Below are 22,145 nucleotides of genomic sequence, written 5' to 3'. Positions count from 1 at the left end.
CGCTCCTGTGCCAGTTTTGATTTTTCAGGTGGTCCTGTTTTCTGAGTGCATGTTAACATGAGAATGGAGTTGGTTTCATTGTGTTTTTGGAAAAAAAAAGTTTTTTTTTTGTTGGTTTTTTTTTTTGTTCACACCACAAAAATTCCTGTCAACAAGACGTGGCTCGCATATTGTGCCGAACGTGCACTGACTGCTTGTCCGCTCTTCTATTATTCAAAAGCATATTTTGAAAAGTCTACTTGCTGTATTGTGATGTGGATGTCATTTGTGCCTGCTGGTCACAATTGAATTTACACTTCACTTTACATGTGTTAAGAAGCTCGTTATTTTGAGGGACTGTAATAGCAGCCAGTGTTCCGTCATTCATTGAATGATGTTATAGTGTGCGTGCGCGCATGCCCTCTATTATTGGAGCGGCAATAATACAGGCTTTTTAAAATATCGAATCAAGTAAAAGTTCATGTACTGGATTTAATCCCAGTACAAAAGTAGACCTATTTTGAAGTCAGAGTCAAAAATGCATCTCGGGACACACGGTCACCTCTGATTTAATTAAATTTGCTGTTGACCAGTGTTAGGGCCAGTGAACCCCCCCTCCCCCCTCCACACGCACGCACGCACACACACGTTTTTTTTTCTTCCCTGAGGAAAAACAAAAGGTCAGGACCTTATCTTTCAAACATATAAATCCAGATAGCAATTGACTTTGAGGGAAAACATTACGAGTAGGGTTATGCCATCTTCTGCTCAAAGTTAAACACCCCCCCCTTTTTTTTTTTTTAATTTATTACGGTCAGCTCTGCAAATCATTAATCTGCACTGCTGCTTTTGCACAGGGGTCTATAGAAGGCTAAAAGCCTCATATCCTTATGAAATACCAAATCTGTAGTCTGAGAAAAGACTGTTTCATGACTGAAAGCACCTATGGAACTTAAAAAAAATAGTAAATTGCAATTCACAAACTCAAATTTCATTGGTTGAATAAGATGACACAAAAAAAAAGTTTGCACAATGTTTTTTACCTGTGGGTATTTTAATGTTAATCTGCTTTTAACTTTAAATGAAAACGCCTTGAAATAGGATCCCAGCGGCACTTCGACATTTGGGAGACCCCCCCTGTTCGGTGTAAGAGATACACACGTGAGCCTCCCCGTTGGTTTTGAACACTGAATGTTTGTGGGATCAACAACTTTGCCAAGCATGGACCTTGGCGCTGTTCTGACTTAGTTTAAAGGAGGTCAGCAGGACTTTGCCCAGCAGTTTGTTTATTTTTTTTTTTCCAGTCCAAAACATGAGTTCAGGACATTTTTATCCACAATGCCAAATAACACGAACCAATACACCAGCATGTAAAAATGATCCGATGAGGCCAACAATTTGACGGGTTAGCTTTACTCTGATCAGGCGAAAAACATTTATGCTGGGAATAACTGATAACATTTATAATGAGTGGAGTGCTTTCAAGTGTAATCTAAGGTTGAGATCAGCGATGGGTGTAATCACTGCCAGTGTTTGCTGATAAGTGTGCTTCAGAGCTCTTCACATGATATCTTGGGTCGTCTGACATGCAACTCACTCCCTCGCCTGCTAATGTGTCAGCACAGAGTGTACGCACTTTCTAAGGTTGAGGGTAATCCTTTATTTAGATCTGAGGCTTACAACTGACACCCCTTAGTCTTTCGTCTCTGTCAGTATCACACAGACACACTCATCTATCAAACATGCTGACTGTGAAGCCGCTGTCATAGTTTGATCTTAACCCAAATGACTAACGCAGACCCTGACCCAGTGTCTGTGCACGCTCTGTGCAAAAGCAAACCCCTTGGCAGCTTAGACACTCCCGAAGGCAGTGGTCCGGACTGGTACGGAGCAGCACAAAACGGAACAACTGAACAAAACAACTGAACAGGCAGAAATTGGTAACAAAAAAAAATCTTTTGGAGACCTTATGAAATGGTGAAATGATGAGACAGCAGAGCACTTTGAAGAAAAAGTAAGCCGTATTTAAGTGGTGATGGGAAAATGAAGCTTCAAATTTGCTTTTTGAATCAGTTGTATTTTTTGAGTCCTCTAGGTAGCACTGTTGGTTTAAATAAAGGGGTTTAGCAAATCAGTGCAATTTCAGACCAAAGTTGAACAGAGAGTGCCATCTCGAGGAGTAACAAAAAAACAAAACAAAACAAAAAAACACCTGATACATGAAGCGAATTTGAAGCTTCATTTTCCCATCACTACATTTATGAGACAATATCAGCAGTTCTACCTAAAATATATGTTGATTGCTTTTGATTCTCCCGCATGAGCTTGCTCCGCGAAATATGTGACAACAGGCTTGAAAATTCGGGAATGATGACTTCAACCCCCTCCCCCCCCCAAAAAAACCCACTAAATACCTTGATTCCGTTTCACATTCACTGGTCAATGCTTCCTGTAGCCTTGCTTGTAGGCAAGAATATCATCTCAGAATACTATATTAGTTTGGGTGGAAAAAAGGAGAGAGAATTTCATTCGTAGAATGTTTGTGGTCAGAATGAGGCTATTTATAACACGCCTGCCAGGGTCTTTTCCTCCCCCATGCAGCAGGATCACGCGGTGACCTTCACTGAAGGATGGTGACCCATCTGACAGAATGCTTGGCCCGATAGGAACATGCATGGAATTTTGACTAATATCACTGGATTTGAAATGACATTCAAAGATTAAGCTGTAGGTACCATTTTTATTTTAACTGTCTCGTGGATGCTTTTAAACAAATTAGATATGCTTGATGTTTCTCATGATTTTAATGGTTTTTTTTTTGTTGTTGTTTTTTGTTTTGTTTTTTTTAAGTATTTTTATTTTCATTGCTTGAAATTATATTCCTGTAGAAAATTTCCCTCACGTTCGCTGACGGACCAAAAGCTCTTCTGGATCTGTGCCATTGTGGAATTGCAACAAGTGATGTCATCACTTGCGGTCCCAGAGGACATTGCAGCTAAGTCAACAGTGCGACTCAATGCACATGCTGAAAGAGGTTCATGTGATATGAAGCTACTTTAGACATCAAAAGTGATCTACATACAGTACCTACATGTTATAAATCTGTTTGTATTTATACTTCACCTTTTTCTATTATTTCTAACAAACCCTTCAGGGATTTGTCGTTTTCACTTTTTATAATATATATATATATATATATATATTTTTTTTTTTGGATGACTGACCTGACCACGTGGTGCACTCAGGCAAAGTTTTGCTAGAGTGGAGTTCCTTGCTGTTTTGTTCTCTCTCATTTCAAAAAATACATCTGTCATGAAATGTTCATTAAATAGACAATATAATTCCTTTACGACAATTCACATATGCATTCAGCCAATTGCAAGTATAATAAGAAAGCAATTTACTTTTTACATGAGTATTTGTCTTTCCCTCACATTGTTTTGTCCCCTGGGAGACACTAATGATCATTCTGAAAACAAAGTTTGTGTCAATACCAAGCAATTCATCCATAGATTTGACACAAGTTAGAACGGTTCGGTAAAATAATGGCCACAGGTACAGTATTCCTTTCAAGATACCAACTTTACTGGCTCTGAGGTAAAATTAGTTTAAAAAAACAACACTGTCCCTTGGTGGTCCTTTGGTAGCATTGCAAGTGGTAAACTGTCATAGCTCCTTGTGGACAAAGTCATTTGAAGAAACAAATCATGATGTTTCATGAATGCAGAATAATAGTATATGTTCAACAACCTTCTAAATAATAAATCATGTAAACAACAAATCCAACACAATGAAAATAACTCAAAATGCACTAACAATGACACTTGGGACAATGGCAGTTCAATACAAAGCAAAACCAAAATATGACGTAAAATTCATACCCTAGTTAGTATATCCCAACTATAAAGCAGATAGTTCACGACATGATATAATTTAATTAAAATGCACGTTAAAATGTGTGTTTGACTGAGGAAATTCAATTGTTATTGTTTTTTTCTTAGAACGCTATTAAACTAATTGGTAAACAGGCTTCAAGATTTCCCACAAAATGACAGTCTTTCAAAATGTTGGGCCTGGTTGGAACAGCTACTTAAATGCAGATTTTGTTTCCCTTTCCCCTCTAGAAAATCAGGTTAAAAGCCCCGACAAATTCGCATAAAATGGTATAACTTCAAATCTTGTCCTCGACCCTTTCGTTTCGTCTTCTACTCGGGGAACCCCCTTCTCCGATTGGCTGACATGTTTCCATTAAAAAAAAATAAAAAATCTCGTAGAGAACAAGCCAGCCAGTTTCCACTTTTAGCACTTGACAGATAGATAGATAGATAGATAGACATGAAGGTATCGCTTGTCTGCTTGAGCTTATCCAAACTGACTTTGGGCAAGCGGCGCAGTACACCCTGGACTGGTTGCCAGCCAATCGCCAGGCACAACCATTCACACTCATATTCATATTTATGGACAATTTACTGTAGACTCTTCAATTAACCTAACATGCATGTTTTTGGTATGTGAGAGGAAATTGGACGATGCAGGAAAACCTCCACAATGACAGTGAGAACATGCAAACATCAAACATGCCCAAGATACAAATTCACGTCATCTCAGCTGTGAGGCAGCTTTCATATGCATTTGTAATGAATGAAGTGTGGTCAAGGGAGTCCCGGCAATATTTTTTTTTACAGTGGTGAGTTGTGATATAAATTTATGAGTTTCAAATTTTGATAATCAGTTGTAAGTAATTCAACCCCAACCGAACCTGAAATTAGACTTTGAGTCCAACAGTGTATTTCCCTGTAAGGAAAAAAATCCATGCTCTTTTTAAACATATTTTTTTTTGTAATTTTACAGTACACATAACTGTATAACAGTTTGTCTCAGAACCCATCCATGCAGCGATTTTTCTCATGAGCCCCCCCACTGAAACCTCATCACGTGTACCTTTTGTCTAGTGCCGCATTGGCTGCTCTGGCTCCTCTGTGATGGTGCGGTAGTGTTGTGGCTGGTTCTGTACCAGAGGGGAGTCTGTTTGTTTGAACAAGGCGGGCCGGTTCTTTCGAGGACGCAGAAATCTTCGCGATGTCACCAGGTCGCCATAGCCTTGCACGTGAGAGAAGGCGTAGCCCGATCGCCTGGTGCTGATTCGCCTGACCGGCGGACGACGAGGCGCGGGGCCTGGCAGCGCCTCCTTCCGCAACTTATGTCTCACCTGTCAGAGAGAGAGTCATTTCTTTAATTTCTTTAATACACAATTTCCAACAAAAAATATGGAGATGAATTGCTCCCAGTTATGTTCCATTTGTGTTCCCCAGGTGCTACATGAGTCGCTGACTAATAACTTGACCAATAACTAATAATTTCATACCTTATCATTGACGGTGGGACAAAGCTGAATGACAGTGAAACGGTAAGCCACCACCGGCAGACTACAGAGGAGCGTTGTCAAGAGTATAATCAGCCACACATTAGGCTGGTTCAGAGAGTTCCTCGCTGTACCTGCAGCCCCAAACCAATTGGTAAAAATGTCACAACAGGATACAACCGTTTTTTTTTTGTTTGTTTGTTTTAAACTATGTACTACTTCTTATATTACCGGTATAACATGAAAATTAGCCTCGCGTGATTTCTGCAGTAAGCTGCAGCGACTTACCGATAAAGGGGAATGCGGAGGTGAAGATTAGGAACATGCCATTGCTGAACATGGTAAACGTGGTAGCAAAGTAGACTGCAAGGCTGCCCCACACAAAAAACTGGTTCACAGCTGTCCAGTAATGGGTGTCTAGACACAGCTGGGACATGTTGAAAGTACATATAAATTACATATTTATTCATGAACATATTCATTTGCACTGCGTATACTAAGACAGGGTTGACTATATGAGACTACAGTATTTATGATTGGTGTGCAACATTGGCTAAATGGAGTTAGATGAAAAATGATGAAAGGAAAAGCGTATTCCTTACCTGGATGCTGACCACGACAAGCAAACACGTCTGTGCCAGTAAAGCAAAGGACTGATAATCCGCAATGTCTTTGCCGTCGTCTCGGACTGTGTCATGCATCGCCGCCCATGGAATGAAGAAGAGGATGAGGGAGCTGTAGCAACTGTGCATCATGCAACGGACAAATAATTTCTTGTTGAAATAAGTGTTCAGAGGCCCAGGGGAGTAGAGCTGCGGATACTGGAAACTCCAGCGATCATTCACATCCTTTGAAAAAAACGAAAGGAGGAGAAGAGAAGCAACAAACTCTTACATCTGATCTTACTGTATTATGCAGACATACCTAATGTAGTGTCCTGTGATTGATGCGTACCTGGTCAAAAAGACTCATTCCTAGGACAGGGAGGGCTGTGTACACCAGGTTGTACATGGTGATGAACCACTCGTCATACACAGTCTATGAATTATAACAGCAAAAGGTCAACATTGATAATATTAGTATATAAACCAAAATCTGTGACCGGTAATCGCATTGTGGCACAGGGGTTAAAGTCATCAGATGAGCCTAGGAGCCTATTATGTTGGGGCTCCCTGAGTATGCCCCCTGCATCCCATTGCAAATTGGACCACGATAAAGACTTATAAGGGTGATTCAAAAGATTTCTGTGGATAATGAAGGATCAATGAAGCTTCATGAAGCACTTGCGATTATTTTTTGACCCCTCTAGATCGCATTCTTGGTTTCCATTGCACTAGATCTTATCTTTAAACCAAGTGCACCATCTCGAGAAATGGTCATGAAATACCAAGTGCTTCATGAAGCTTCATTTTCCCATCACTAGATAATACTACACAAAGGTGCTGTACCCCATCTGGACAGGCGGCACTGAGGCCTCACACCCAGGACTGGCAAAGAGATCACGGGTCAGTGCCCAGTGATCATGTTTTCACTCAGAGAATCTGGCAGAGTTCAGCCACTTGGGACCAACTCCCCTTGTTTTTAATAGCAGGAAAACTGGAGTATGGTGCTATTTAGTGGAGTGGTTGAGCGGAAGCTGACTTGGTGGTCTAGTTTTCTGTTGCCCACTCTATTGTACATCTTGGAGTCTCTTGGCATGGGATCTGGAAGGTATTCTTTGTGTGGGTGCCATGAACTTCTAGGACTTGTACAGTATGCCCACGTTTGCATAGTGGAGAGGCATGACATTTCTACAAATCTGCAATAATTTGAGTCCATTAACTGTATCGTACGGTCACAATACGGAAACGGCCATCATTTGTAGTGCACAACAAGAGTCATCAACTTAAAGCTCTTGAATGTCCCTCACCTGTGCAGAAAAGCCACAGAAGAAGGCGTACCAGAAATGTACGAAGGTGAAGGTGAAGTTCTTGTAGAAGAAGTACTGTAGAAACTTGCACATGCGCAGATATGACCAGCGCCCGTGCACCAGCAGCAGACGCTGCAAATAGCGGAACTGGGCAAAGGAGAAGTCACTGGACAGAACGGCCTGCATGCCCTCCTGACCACTGATGCCGACACCAATATGTGCAGCTGGAAGACAAAGAGCAATAAGGCCAAAAGAATGCTGAGCTTTTCTTAGCGCAGCTGTATCATCCGTCAGTGAGTTTACTTACCCTTGATCATGCTGACGTCGTTGGCCCCGTCCCCAATGGCTAGAGTGACCGCCTGTTTGTATTTTTTAACCAGTTGAACAACCTGGGCTTTCTGTAGTGGGGTGACCCTGCAGCAGATCACGGTTTGGCACATGCATGCTGTCCTTAATAGTTCCAACTCCAGGCCTTTCTCTAAGGCAAAGGCCTAGGGACCAAGAGGAAGATAAGGGAACCGAGGATTTCGATTATGGGTGGAGAAATTAAGTCAAATTTCATAAACATAAGGGGGGGTGAACGCTCACTTACCAGACTGTGTCCATTTATAACAAGTGCATATTCCCCATCCACTTTGTCATCATGCACGGTTTCTGTCTTTTCAAGCCAGAAGAGACCTGCACGAGCTTTGGCCACAGTTGGTGCCTCTGCTGCCGAGGGACACATTTTCCTCCTTGCGCACCTAAAAACAGTACAGCATGGATGGTGTGACTCATGCAAAAAAAAAAAAACAAAAATCATGATAACAGACCGTGAACAAAAATATTGACATATTTTAACTCACTTACACTAGCTCCTCTTTGACTCCTTCTGCTGTATTTGCTGACACCGTGAAAATATCCTTCATCTCTTCTCGCAGCATGTTGCAAGAATAGCCGATGTTCTCTGCAGTCTCTGATGGAATTTAAGATTTGTACACAATCAATGAAGCAAAACATAAATTGTCAAGTTATGGTAAACACCTGGGGAAAATATGTTCCCCAGGGTACAGAGACATTGAGATTCCTGATAAATTAGCTATTAAAAAAAAAAAAAATCACATAATAAAATGATACCAACCCTGTTTATCCCCGGTCAATACCCAGATTTTTATGTCAGCTTTGGCGAGCTGCTCTATTGTCTGAGGCACACCATCCTGCAACTTGTCTTCTACTGCCGTTGCTCCCAGAAGCTAAATCAAAAGTTTGTAATATTGTAAGTATGCCATTTTAAATACTTTGTTTTTAGTTTTCAGAAGAACCACTCATGCTGCTTGAGTACTAAAAACAACCCTTGTGTCATATAACAAAATAAAAGATTCGTATTCTTGATTATTGAGTGAAATAAAAACACTCACTTTTAATCTGCAACAAAACAGTATAAAGTACCGGTAAGTGACTGAGTAAGTGTACCAACCAACAAGTCTTTTTCAATTTCTTCATAGAGTTCATCAAGTTTCTCGTCCCTTCCGTCGAGGGCGGTGCTGGCCTCGTGGTGACGCTGCATCCACTCCTTCATATAGTGCTCATCCAAATGTTTGTAAGCCAGAACCAATGTGCGGAGACCATCGCCTGCATACTCCTAAGGTTAGGGGGTAAAAACATCATTCATGATCAATGTCTGATATTTCGAAGGAAAAAATTAAAACTCACATTGAGATGTCCGGTGGTGACGCCCATTAGCTTGTTGCAGGATGAGTGAAGCCTCTCGTAGATGATGGTGTCTGCTCCTTTGCAGTATAGAGTCAACTTCCCCTCAGCGCTACGAACTGGCAATCACAGCGAGAATATGAAGTTCCCAAGTAATTCACATCTTTAATTCAGTATTTCTGACAAAACTTTGATGCCCCACCACATGGCACATAGAATAGTGATTCAATGATGAAACTAAAGTGCACATCCATCCCAGCATTTTCTATACATCTTATTACATTCAGGCTCCCAAGGAGCTGAAAACTTTCTCAGTTGACTTTCGGGTGAAAGGGAGAGTACAACCTAGACTGGTCACCAGATGAAACAATGACTGTGGATGGTATGATTAGCTATGTCTTCTCAGATACGTGGCTTGATTGCCACTTGTGACAGTAATGATTTGGATTAATATTAACTGGAAAAATCAAAATGTTCTTTCCATCAGGCAGATTCTGTTAAAGTGTGGATTCAGGTCAATTGTACATTTGTTCTTTACATGCAGTTCATATTTTACATTATTACCATATTTTCCGCTCTATAAGACGCCTCGGAGTATAAGGTGCAAATACAATACAGCTTAATTTATATAGAGCTTTCACAAACGCTGCAGCTGTAATAAAGTGTCTTGTCCAGGGAAACCAAGACAACAAAAGTATTTATAAAAAAAAAAAAAGATGAAATTTATTTAAGAAAGAAAAAGACGAGAAAAAACATGGAGGGACACTGTTCACAGATCTGTCAAGGGAGCCTTTCTTTTAGCTCTCATTTTATCTTGTTGGGAGGTGGTGAAGGTCAGCCCAATCAGCATTTTCATCAGCTACACAGAGTACAGAATAGTGCATGGGCAGGAATTTTGCTTATCTTCAATTTAGTGCTCTTATATGTCAAATTCCCACTACAAAAGCGCTTTACAGAACATTTAAAATACCACGTCCAAGAAATCAGAATAATGATCCATATATCAGGTGCATCAAATTATAAAGTGCACTGTCGGCTTTTGAAAAAAATGAAATGTTTTGAGGTGCGCCTTACAGTGCGGAAAATACGGTAATGCATTAAGATAAACAACTTGTGGCAGAATATCAATGGGTCGAAAAATACTGCATCCATGTGAACAAGTGCGCAAAAATTTAAACAACAACAACAAAAATCCCATTAGTACTTTATTGTGGTTTTTCGAGAATGAAAATGGGTGGCCACCCCTGACCACCATGTAGCTCCGCCCCTGCTGGTTGCCAGTCATTGACAGGGTCAAATAGAAACAGGCAACCATTCACACTCACAAAGTGTAAACGAACCCATGATGCCTGCACTGAAGGCACGCGACTCTCTACATCATCAGTGGCCCTTGATGTACTGTTTAAAAATACAGCATATCAAGAGGAAATAAAATCAGAGTGATTACGGTAATATATGTTGTTGTTGGTTTTACCTATGACTGACATCCTCTTGCGCACATTATTGAAGTCCAAAACAGCCAAAAGTTCATAGACGACTTGTTGGCCCATCTCCACAACTGTGATGGTCTCCGGTGTGCGTGAACGGAACACAAAGCCAAAGTTTCTTGCAGCAGTGACAAGAGCACCTTCATCAGGGGACTGAGCCTGGTAGTACAATTCGCCTGGTCGCAAAGGAGACATTTAAAATGGCTCCATTGCTGGATTTAGTATCACATATAAACCGCGGTAATGAAGAAGCTCACCTTCTTTCTTTTCCTCAGGCATCACAGTGTGGCACAGAGCCAGCAACCGGAAGAAGGCCTGAGCCTCCGAGTTGCCCTCCCTGACAGTTTCTGCCAAGCTGTGGTCATGAAAAATGAACTTTGGATCGGCCAGCCGGTTCCACGAGAAGTCGACCCTCGGTGTCTTCTACCGAGAGAAAGACGCATGTCAGTAATGATTCCAAATCAGTCAGACGAGACCCGATGAAGTTATTTCTGCTCTGCTCGCAGCTTCTGATGATATGAACCATTGATATAACTCACCTCTGTTATTTCCATCCTTTGTCCTGAATAGTCTAATATCTCACCTGAAAAATCAAGGCAGCCCAATCAATTTATATTTGATCTTTTTAAAAAAAAAATTCTGTGCCGTTTCATTCATTTGCTCACCGTAGTTTTTGCCATTGATGGAACACTTATTGAATGCCATGATATTCTGCGTCAGGGTGCCAGTTTTGTCGCTGAAGATATATTTGATCTGACCCAGTTCCTCATTGAGAGTGGTGGTCCTCGCCTGAGCCGGAGTGTCACTCTTGGCATAATACATCTTCCTATCCCAGTCAATGTAGAAACTATTCCCAAGACGGATGATCTCCACACTGACGTATGAAAGTGAATTGTGAGGAAAAACACCGTAGCTCCACACGCGTTGGTTCTTCATGAGCCAGAATACATACCTGACATAGAGAGATATAGGCACCACCGTGTTGAGGACGATGACATAAGACCAGAAGGTGAGGAATGATGAAAGAGGTGCATCAACACCAGGTTCCCGAGGGAGGAACACAGTGAATGCCGAGCCTTCCTTCACTTCCCAGATCACGTTGCCAATGGTCAGAACTGAGCACATGGAAGCCAGGAAGCCAAATATCTGATTGGGAGGGGTGGAAATGCTTATTTACAGGAGTAAAAGTATTTTAACGTGTGGCTTTCGCACTCACTTTATCTTGTGCATGAGTAAGACGAGATCAGATCAGGTTTGAAGGTCCCGTAATTGATCTCATTAGACTGTGCCAGTGTTCCCATTGAACTGCCCGGCTTATGAATAGCCAAACTTTGAAGTCCCACAGTAGATATTCTAATACCGTATTGGCCCGAATACAAGACGGCCCTGATTATAAGACGATCCCCTCTTTTTCAAGACTCAAGTTTGCAAAAAGACTTTTTGAACACCAAATTAATTTGTATTCAGAAAATAATTACAGTACATCTGAAACAAATGATAACAATATATTTGAGACAAAAAGCATGTTATTTTGCCTCATTCAAATCTTAATATCTGAACATCTAAATATGTAAACTAAAGTGAAATCCCATTCATAAATGAATGGCTTCTCGTTTTTGAAATGTAAATTACATCATAACTTCTCAGCTGCCGGTTAACCTGGCCGATCTTCGACCCACTTTTCTCCAGATTGTCGCTACGTTTCTCCATTTTCTGTTATCTCTTCCAACAATTTCTTCTCTTTTCTTCCTTACCGCTATTTTTTATTTTTCTTCGTCGTGCTAGCGCTATTTTTATTTTTATTCTTTGTGACAGGGGTTCACTTTGGCCTGGGGAGTCAAGTTCAGCATTGGCTTCAATGATATCTGGCGCCATCTAGCGTCGACCCCCACTTTTTCAGTCTTATTTCAATGCAAAAAAACACCGTCTTATATTCGGGCCAATATGGTATTTCATGTAACACAGTTGCATACCATTTTGTGAAAAACAGAAACTCACACAAAGCACCAAGACATTCATGAGGTGATCAACACTTGTGCGCTTGAACGTTGTTTTTCCGCTGTTCTGCATCAGCTTTGTGTCCGGACCTGCAAAAGTAGGATCACACTGTTACTCGTGCGCATTCGAAAATGTTTGTAAATTTCCAAAAGACATTTCAATGGCAGTTCTTGGATTAATGTCAGAAAGGATAACAAAAAAGAAAAAAAGAAGCCATCATGTTCCCAAGATGTAAACCATGAGAACATTATCGAAGTTACAATTGCATTATGTGTATATGTGAATGGTGGAGGGAGGCTTTTATAATTTTTACAGTTATTGCTGTACTGTACTATCCATCCATTTTCTCATCCGCATCCTCACCAGGGTAGCGGGCGTGCTGGAGCCTATCCCAGGCAGTAGGTGGGGGACACCCTGAACTGGTTGTGTACTGTACTATTCATTATGAAGTTCAAGTTAGGATCGATATTATTTTAAAAAAAAAATGTGAAGCACATGTAGCCCCCCTGTGGGTCCAGATTGTCAGGCCCCCAAAGGTGTAATTATGACAAGTTTGATGCCATCTTACTTGCACCCAGAATGAGTCGACGGTAAGCAGTCGTTTACCTCCAAAGATAACCAATCCAAAGCACCACTCTGTGTTTCTCAAAGTGCATCCACGAAGAAGCACTTTGTCATTGTCCAAAGAGTATGTTTGTCCATTTACTGCGAGTGTCCCTTTGAATTTGTCCAGGCGGTTGTTTGGGGATTCGCATCTGACTTCAACTGCGAAACATTGAAGTGACGCATCATCATCATCTTTGAGCATCCGGTATGTTAAGAAGTGTCACTCTTAAATAACAAATTACTCAAGTTCTCACCTGTGAAGCTGGCCAGTGCTTCGATGTTGTCTCCCATCTCTCCAGTGACAGTCAGTGCCTGTTTCACCTTCAGATTGGTTTCACTGGGGTGGGACACCATGAGCACATGAGAAGAATGATGGGGAAAGAACCAAACCGCAGTTCCAGCCAAACAAACAAATATGTACTGAATCATCCGCTCACCCATCCAGTTCTGCTGTTTCCACATAGACCAGGTTTAGAGGCTCACTGCTCGAGAGCAAAAGAAGGTCTGCCTGGAAAAAATAAATAAATAGAAATTTTAAAAAAAACATTCGATTCCATAAAGTCATCAAACACTAAGGGTCATAGTCAAGTCCAAAATTATATCATGATTTGAGGTCCGAGCCTCATAACAAACATATTTTTAAAGCAGCAAAGGATATTGATGAATACTTGAACGTTATTGTTGTGACACTTACTGTGACAAACTGGTTATTTTCCAATTTAATGACATCTCCAACCTGAACATTCATCCATTTTTCACTTTGGAGTCTACCAGAACAAAAACAAATATACATTTTCATTGTAGTGTGATAGGGATAAAACACATGCTTTTTAATTTAAGACCATACAAGAAAAAAAAAAACTCTCAACACATTTTATTTATCAATATACATTATAACATGCAGTATATGGCTGGATTCTGGTATTCAATGTGCAATAAACAAATACAGTATATAACGAAAAAAAATGTGAATGACTCACTCTCCGTCGATGAGGACGCTGACTTTACGGTTGTTCACTTGTTTGTCACTCTTGTGTCTGTTCTGTTTGATGTACAGTCGGCAGAAAAAACACAAAACACTCTTTAACGTCTTACAATGAAACATGATTATTGCTAAACGCTGACTTCCAAAGATTATCATTGAGTAATGCCAGCTCACAATGTCATCGGTGGCGTCTTTGACCGCTGTGATCGAGAGAACCAAAACGAGCGGGACGGCTGTGGTGAACCAAGAAAGCGAGGCGATTTGTGGGATGAGCTGTAAAAACATGCCCACACAATTAAGATACGTCGCACTGATGCATTACATACCCGCAGCCGCCATGTTGGAGGTCAGTCAGTGTGTGATGATAAGGTGCTTTGCGAATGTGGACAGAGAGACATTGGCTTGATAGCCAATGTCAAAAAAATGGTGAATTACCGTGTGGTTATGACATTAAAAACATGCATACTTATTGAATGTGGATCTCAAGTTGTTGCCAGTTTGTACCATCACGTTATCTGGCTGATTAGGCCTACCTGAAGTATAAAGAGGAAGAGGAAGTAGCTGTTGGCGAGCCTCCTGAACTGCTCGAAAAGGTTCAGTGGCAGGAAGGTGAAGACATTGTATTTGGACGTCTTGATAGCATTATTCTGAAGAGGGAGGTAAGTGAGAAGCGAGCACCATTGCTCCTGTGTTATTTCTTCAACGTTGGGTACTCACAGCATAGTGGTAGGACAGGTTGAAAGGTCTGTCATTAGCTCGCAAACGTCTCTCCTCCTCTGTTGGTAAAAAAAAAAGAGAAATCCCTAAGTTATTTTATATTGAAAAAAACCCCAATCTTGGTGTTTTATATATATAAAACCCTTTGTGCTTACCTTTCTTTTGTTGCTGCCGACACAGCTGACCAAAGTAGGACTCCACCGATCCCATTGTATCACTGTTACTGCATATTATTCAGCTGAAAAAAAAAAAAAATCACGTTTTATTATACTTGCAAGAAGGGATGGCGGGATCCTGAGAACTGTTCGGCTATGGCATCAGAGATTTGAAGCAGCGCACACTATTTGTGAAATACAAAATTCAAATCAGCAACCCTGACTGTGCAAAGATAATGACAGCCTTAGATGACAACAGTGTATTCCAACAGTTATTGACTATATTTTGGTTTTGTCTTCAAATACGAGGGCCGTTACGCCGAATTGGTGCAATTTGTGTCCCCAGGAGATCATATGTATAAAAGCTGTTAAGATGTACAGTGCAATCCAGTTTTTTGAGTGTTTTTTTGAGTTCAACATATTGATCTGATTGAATATTTGATTTAAACAATTAAAAAAAAACAACAAAAATGGAAAATAGTATTTTGGCCTCTCCCAGCTTCCAAAAATTAGATTTTACCATGAAATATTTTCATTGGTAGAATTTTTAGCATTTTCTAATGTTCACCACTCACCGAATAACTTTTAATAATAATGCTGTGGCGTGACTGGCAGACAAACACGTGCTTTTTCCATTTCACTTCTCATTTGCTCAAGCACCTGTCAATGACACAAAAAGAAAGAACCACAGTTAAACTTGGCACACTTTTGACCACGACACAAGAGCAAGCATCTCAATCTACGGTGGGCAAAACTTGAGGTTTTCAGGACCAAATGAAGGCAGCCACTCCCTACTCAACCCTTTGCACCGAAGTAAAAACTATATGACGGATAGTTTATAACCACAAAGATTATACATGGTGATATGACCATGGTCCTTTTGTTCACTTGTATCAGGAGTCAAAGATGGAAACGCTTATATTTATTCTCACCTAAAAGGTTAGACGGAAGTGAAAAATGTGGTCTGAAGCATGAGGAACATCTTTTTTTTTTCCGTGTGCACAATGAATCAAATTAGGTTCAAATTTATCCACTTAAAAAAGAGGAATGCTTTTCATAAAGCTGTCATTGATTTCAGGTGATTTTCCATCACGTCATGGTTTATCTTAACACATTTAAGGAAAATGCAGGAAAGAACTCTTTTGATTTGATTTCTGACAGAAAGAACGAACAATGTGGCTCCAATAGGGTAAGAACTACACTTTTGATTCATTATGTACCATCTATTACTCTTGTGTGGTTGAGACGAGAGATTACAGAGAGACAAGAGATTGAAGACATACCTTAAACAATAACAAGGCTGGTGTCCTTTAGGCTCTTCCACATTCACAGAAACATGGCCAAAAAAAAGAGACAATTCTCTGTCTGAGACTGTCTCAAACAAAGGCTGGCAGTTGGGTGCACTCACTTTGGACTTCCAGACTTGGTACAGAGTTATGAACCAGATGGTTTCGTTGAGACCCCCAATTATCGGATGAAAGCTACGCCGGATGGAGCAGGTGTCTCGAGAGGAGACACCAGTCGAGGTTTTGGGTTTAAAAAGGAAGAACTCCACCCGGGTGTGAGTGTCACTGCTAACCGCTTGGGTAAACAATAAAGTGATCTTTGGACCTCGATGGTGATACCGGCCGGGCAGTAAAACAACGGTAGAAATGAATGACTCAGACCAATCAGAGCAGACAATGTGGCTTTGACTTGACAAAGCAGGTATGCAGCACACCCTCTGCGGTGAATGCGCATGCCTGAAAGTGGAACTTGAAAAAGTAAGACTGAGAAAGAAGGCTGCTGGTAGGGATGTTTTATTGGCTGCCTTTATGCTATGCTAGAGGGGTTTCTGTTAGCTATGTGCTCTTCCACGTAGTCATTAAGAGAGTAACGTTGATAAAGTTTGCATTGCCATTGTCTTCAAACAGTGGTTGTGAAAAGGTACACATGGAAGGCCAAGTCAAATCTGCATAATTACACGCACCATTTTTTTAATGTTGTTTCCATGTGAAAGAATGCCACAGAAGATTTCAATTCCGCCATTAATTTTGCAGTGGATTGTGGTTATTCAGAATGGAGAAATATGTAAAAGGTGTGTATTGCGTATTTGGAATGTGAAAGTTCGCGCTGAACAAGTTCTAAACCAGCTGAGCATTTTGGAAAAACAAGAGCAAGATTTGCCATCCTTTATTGAGCCAAGGCACTCATTTGACAAAAGAAACATCTCATGGTACACCACCAAATAAAAATACAGACAAAATGAAGATTTTGTATTACTTTCCTCATAAACTGACTTACACGGTGTCAGTAATGGGTAGTGGGTGAGAAAGTAACATATGGTCTCAGTGAGCTGCTACCTGTTAATTAGTGCTTCTGTGGTTGATGCTCTGAATCCTTTGAGATTATACGGTAGAGCTGTGGCTCTTTGGTGTCATTGTTGCAACTCTTGACAGGACGTTTTAGCAGGAATCTTCGTGATGTGACCAGCTCGCCATAGCCCTGAGCATGAGAGAAGGCGTAGCTCGACCGCCGAGTGCTGACTCGCCTGGCTGGCGGATGGCAAGGAACAGGACCGGGTAGCCCCTCCTTACGCACCTTATATCTCACCTGTAGATAACAAAGTCACATCTCAAAATTTGAACACCCTGACAGAGCTACAAATTGGAAAATGTATTTGTGTTTTGGGAAAACTATGGCTCATTTTAAGGCCTGAAGTCCAGGGAGTGAAGGATGCTAACGTTAGCCCCGTGCCACAAAAAGGGCCAGTCTTGGTTTTGCTTCCATTGACTGATTAAATCTGCCACTTATCCGAAGCCACTGGTGTCAGCAAACAGTCCTCTGTGCTTCCAACAAAGCAGAATCGAGCTCTGCTTACCTTTTGGCTTTGACATGATAGCAGCGACGTCGTACCAATATAGAGGTGGGAGGTTCTGCATGGTCGTGTTTCGTACTCTATTTTGAAAGTGTCTTTGGATGTTCGCCTAGCCGAGCTAGTCACATAACACCTACGACTGTCATACCTTGTCATTGACGGTAGGCCGAAGTTGAATGACAATGAAACGGAAGGCCAACACCGGAAGACCACAGAGGAGGCATGTCAAGAATATTGTCAGCCACACATTCGGCTGGCTCAGAGAGTTCCTTGCTGTTCCTGCAGCCCCAAACACAGGACGACACACGTCACAATTTGCAAAGCACAGCAGCCAAAGAGATCAAAATGGGCCACTTCATGACATGCGACAGGACGCTAAACCTTTTCCTTAGCATGTTAATTAACACTGGGCTTATTCTTTGACAATCAAACGGCAACCTAGTGCTGGAGTAGTTCTTGTTCCGGCTTAAAGTGCCTCACCGATGAAAGGAAATACAGAGGTGAATATGGAGAACATTTCGTTGCTGTGCATGGCAAACGTGGTGGCGAAGTACAGTATCAGGCTGCCCCACATAAAGGACTGGTTCACGGCTGTCCAGTAATTTGTGTCTAGACAAAGCTGAAACATTGACACAAAAAAAAAAGTAAATGTTATAAATATTAGAGCACATACAGTATGAATTGCCACTCTCAGTTGTATGCGGAATCTAATTTTTAAAGTATTCACAATCAGAGTGGATTTATTATTACTATTCTTTAAGCATACAATGGTTATTATGTTGTATAAAAAACATGAATGCATTTTGAATGAATCAGTAATTGTCACTCGTTAATAATGTGCACATTAATTAAAGCCCAAAGGAAGTTAAACATATGATTTACTGTCAATACACATTATGCCCCTTGGCACCGTGAACAAGATCCTTGACTCCAAGTTTCTGCAATTTTTTGAAAGAGTCATCATTCAAAATGAGTCACTCCATCCATCCATCCATCAATTTTCCGATCCGCTTTATCCACACAAGGGTCGCAGGGGTGCCGGAGCCCATCCCAGCTGTCCTCGGTCAGTAGGCGGGGGTACACCCTGAACTGGTTGACAGCCAATTGCGGGGCACACAGATAAGGGTCGCGGGGGTGCTGGAGACTATCCCAGCTGTCCTCGGTCAGTAAACCCTGAACTGGTTGACAGCCAATTGCAGGGCACACAGACGAAAAACCATCCACGCCCACACTCATGCCTAGGGACAATCTAGAGTGTTCCATTAACCTGCCACGCATGTTTTTGGAATGTGGGAGGAAATCGGAGTACCCGGAGAAAACCCACACAGGTATGGGGAGAACATGCAAACTCCACACAGGAAGGCCGGAGCCGGGATCGAACCGTGCACCTCTGCACTGTGAGGCCAACCTGCTAACCAGTCGACTACCGGGCCGCCCCAAAATGAGTCAAAATCGTTTGTTTTTTTTTAAGTGGGGCACTTGTAAACCATTGCCAATTAGAATCATCATGTCCTTGCTCTACCTTACTTCAGTCCTGTTTAAATCACAAACTTTTCATATGAGTCATCACTGATGGGGGAAGCCCAATAATGAAAAGGTATATGACCGTAATCTCTGGTTATTTGAAAAATAATTGTTGAAATATTTGACTTGAATAAAGTCTGACAGTTTCTTTGGTCCCACTCTAAGACCGAGATGTGTCATTGGGACAAAAGGATCGCTAGGTATGTGCTGCTACATGATGCCCTTCCTTACCTGGATGTTGACAACAAGAAGAAGACACGTCTGCACCACAAAAGCAAAGGACTGATAATCTGCAATGTCTTTGCCGTCGTCAGCGACCGTGTCGTGCATGGCCGCCCACGGGATGAAGAAAACAACGAGGGAGCTGTAGCAGCTGTGGATCATGCAGCACGCCATGGACTTCTTATTGAAGTAAATATTCAGAGGCCCCGGGGAGTAAAGCTGAGGATGCTGGAAACTCCAGCGATCATTCACATCCTAGTGAAACACACGGTGGGGAGAAAAGAAGAGTGACGCAATCTCTCATGACATTATCGAATCCTATGCGTGCATGATGCTCCAAGTTGCATACCTGGTCAAAAAGACTCATGCCAAGGACAGGGAGGACCGTGTACACTACATTGTACATGCTGACAAACCACTGGTCATACACAGTCTATGAATTAGAAGAGACAAAATGAAAAGGATCATGTATTTAATTTATTGACTGCGTTTATCAGTATATGTCACAAACATGGTTATTAGAATACTGCCAAATAGCATATGAGGTGTAGGCATGAAACCTTGAGTTTATTTTTCCTTCATTATTCTTTCATGTTCCTCACCTGTGCCGAAAAGCCGCAAAAGAAGCCATACCAGACATGCACGAAGGTGAAGGTGAAGTTCTTGTAAAAGAAATACTGTAGAAACTTGCACATGCGCAGATACGACCAGCGCCCGTGCACCAGCAGCAGACGCTGCAAATAGCGGAACTGGGCAAAGGAGAAGTCACTGGACAGAACGGCCTGCATGCCCTCCTGACCACTGATGCCGACACCAATATGTGCAGCTGGAAGACAAAGAGCAATAAGGCCAAAAGGATGCTGAGCTTTTCTTAGCGCGGCTGTCAGTGAGTTTACTGACCCTTGATCATGCTGACGTCGTTGGCCCCATCCCCAATAGCCAAAGTGACCGCCTGTTTGTATTTTTTCACCAGTTCAACAACCTGGGCTTTCTGTAGTGGGGTGACCCTGCAGCAGATCACGGTTTGGCACATGCATGCCGTCCTTAATAGTTCCAATTCCAAGCCTTTCTCTAAGGCAAAGGCCTGAGGAGCAAGAGGAAGATGAGGCAAAGGAAGTCAAATCTTCCTTCTTTGTAAAATGTTTTTGGGATTTCACAAATATAAGGAGGGTGAATGCCCACTTACCAGACTGTGTCCATTTATAACAAGTGCATATTCCCCATCCACTTTGTCATCTTGAACAGTTTCGGTTCTTTGCAACCACAAGAGGCCTGAGCGAGCTTTGGTCACTTTTGGTTCTTTTGCTGCCGTCGGACACATTTTCTTTCTTGCACTTCTAAAAACAGAACAATGCAGAGATGGAGATATTGCTCTTTTGTGGAGCGCTTTTAGTTCATGATGACAGTGCTTGACTAAATATGTCATGCTCAATATAATATGCAGCAACTTGAGATTTTACATACTGAAGCTCCTCTTTGACTCCTTCTGCTGTATTTGCGGACACGGTGAAAACGTCCTTCATTTCCTCTCGCAGCATGTTGCAAGAATAGCCAATATTTTCTGCCGTCTCTGGCAGAAAGGAGAATTTGCGAACATGAATTTATGAAATCAAACACACAAAAAAAAAATTGTTGTATGTGGCAGAAAACTACCTTGTTTATCTCCGGTCAACACCCAGATTTTGATGTCAGCTTTGGCCAGCTGCTCTATTGTCTGAGGCACACCATCCTGCAACTTGTCTTCCACTGCCGTTGCTCCCAGAAGCTAAATCAAATGGTGTTAAACAAGTAAGAATATGTCTGTGAGACAGAAGTTTACTATTACTAACTAAAGAAGATTGTCTTGAAAGGAAGATGCCATGGAAAAGAACCGATTCGACCTCAGCTGCCTCTGTCATCATATGTCAGACAGAAGTCAAGGTTTTAAGCAAAGTCGTCAACCGGTGAACCGACCAACAAGTCTTTCTCAATCTCTTCATACAGCTCATGAAGTTTCTCGTCTCGTTCTCCGATGGTGGTGCTGGCCTCATGGTGGCGCCGCATCCACTCCTTCACATAGCTCTCGTCCAAGTCCTTGTAAGCCAGAACCAAAGTGCGGAGACCATCACCTGCGTATTCCTACAGTTGGGGTTGAAAAAAGCTATTACAACAATTGACTGTCCATTTCGGAGAAAATAAAAACTTACATTGAGGTGTCCGGTGGTGACACACTTGAGTGCGGTACAGCAGGTGTGCAGCCTCTCGTAGATGACGGTGTCTGCCCCTTTGCAGTAAAGAGTCAGCCTCCCTTCAGGGTTGCGCACTGGAAGTCACAGCGAGGAGGTGAAGTTCTCGATGAGTGATGCAGACACTCAGAATCAGACAATTCAATATTCAACTAAACGAACTACCATGTTTTTGGAATGTGGGGAGGAACCGCTAAACCAGGGTGTCAAACATACGGCCCGCGGGCCGGAACCGGCCCCCAAGGAGGTTCAATCTGGCCCGCAGGAAAATTTAAAAGTGAAAAAATGCATTAAAGACACAGAATGAATATTTTTAATAAAATGCAATTCATGGATTATCCGCTCGGGGCAGACCGTTTTGATCAGAGTAGAAGACAACATTGTTTTGATCAGAGAAGAAAACAGCAGTCTCAATCGGTCCCTGAGACAG

The 22,145-nt window shown here is 41.8% G+C and overlaps 3 protein-coding genes across 4 annotated transcripts in view; all 3 read right to left on the bottom strand.

The window, feature by feature from the left end:
- Positions 1-3,181: 3,181 nt before the first annotated feature.
- LOC109530705 (phospholipid-transporting ATPase ID-like) lies at positions 3,182-16,480 on the bottom strand. 2 transcript variants are annotated; one of them, XM_019894607.1, is made up of 29 exons: positions 16,171-16,480; positions 15,463-15,547; positions 14,888-14,970; positions 14,733-14,791; positions 14,549-14,662; positions 14,190-14,288; positions 14,011-14,072; positions 13,725-13,797; positions 13,468-13,538; positions 13,285-13,367; positions 13,031-13,189; positions 12,425-12,513; positions 11,379-11,572; positions 11,092-11,300; positions 10,966-11,009; positions 10,684-10,849; positions 10,414-10,602; positions 8,943-9,058; positions 8,707-8,871; positions 8,371-8,482; positions 8,100-8,205; positions 7,843-7,993; positions 7,558-7,741; positions 7,251-7,474; positions 6,296-6,379; positions 5,944-6,189; positions 5,630-5,768; positions 5,345-5,475; positions 3,182-5,188 (listed from the first exon to the last, which is right to left on the bottom strand). In XM_019894607.1, the coding sequence occupies exons 3-29, from the start codon at positions 14,940-14,942 to the stop codon at positions 4,928-4,930; spliced, it is 3,585 nt and encodes a 1,194-aa protein (XP_019750166.1). In that variant the 5' UTR covers positions 14,943-14,970; positions 15,463-15,547; positions 16,171-16,480; the 3' UTR covers positions 3,182-4,927. The 2 variants fall into 2 exon arrangements, with proteins under 2 accessions (XP_019750166.1, XP_019750174.1); XM_019894615.1 differs by lacking the exon at positions 15,463-15,547.
- A 593-nt stretch (positions 16,481-17,073) lies between these two features.
- Positions 17,074-21,799, bottom strand: LOC109530133 (phospholipid-transporting ATPase ID-like; the record flags this gene model as incomplete). The annotated part of the gene is made up of 12 exons (XM_019893714.1): positions 17,074-17,479; positions 17,893-18,023; positions 18,225-18,363; positions 19,500-19,745; positions 19,840-19,923; positions 20,093-20,316; positions 20,391-20,574; positions 20,677-20,827; positions 20,955-21,060; positions 21,144-21,255; positions 21,444-21,608; positions 21,677-21,799. Coding segments are annotated over 12 exons (1,908 nt in total), but the record flags the coding sequence as incomplete, so codon positions are not given.
- Positions 21,800-22,125: 326 nt separating this feature from the next.
- The window catches only part of LOC109530125 (phospholipid-transporting ATPase ID-like), a 17,672-nt gene continuing 17,652 nt past the window's right edge, over positions 22,126-22,145 (bottom strand). Inside the window, exon 29 of the mRNA XM_019893707.1 lies at positions 22,126-22,136. Within this exon, the coding sequence (XP_019749266.1) occupies positions 22,126-22,136 (11 nt within the window). The remainder of the gene's footprint in view (positions 22,137-22,145) is intronic.

This window comes from Hippocampus comes, unplaced genomic scaffold, assembly GCF_001891065.2.
Source record: "Hippocampus comes isolate QL1 unplaced genomic scaffold, H_comes_QL1_v1.1 scaffold123, whole genome shotgun sequence".
NCBI classification, from domain to species: Eukaryota; Metazoa; Chordata; class Actinopteri; order Syngnathiformes; family Syngnathidae; genus Hippocampus; species Hippocampus comes.
Note: the sequence above shows the minus strand (reverse complement) of the source record. Positions and strands in the feature narration are given on the sequence as shown.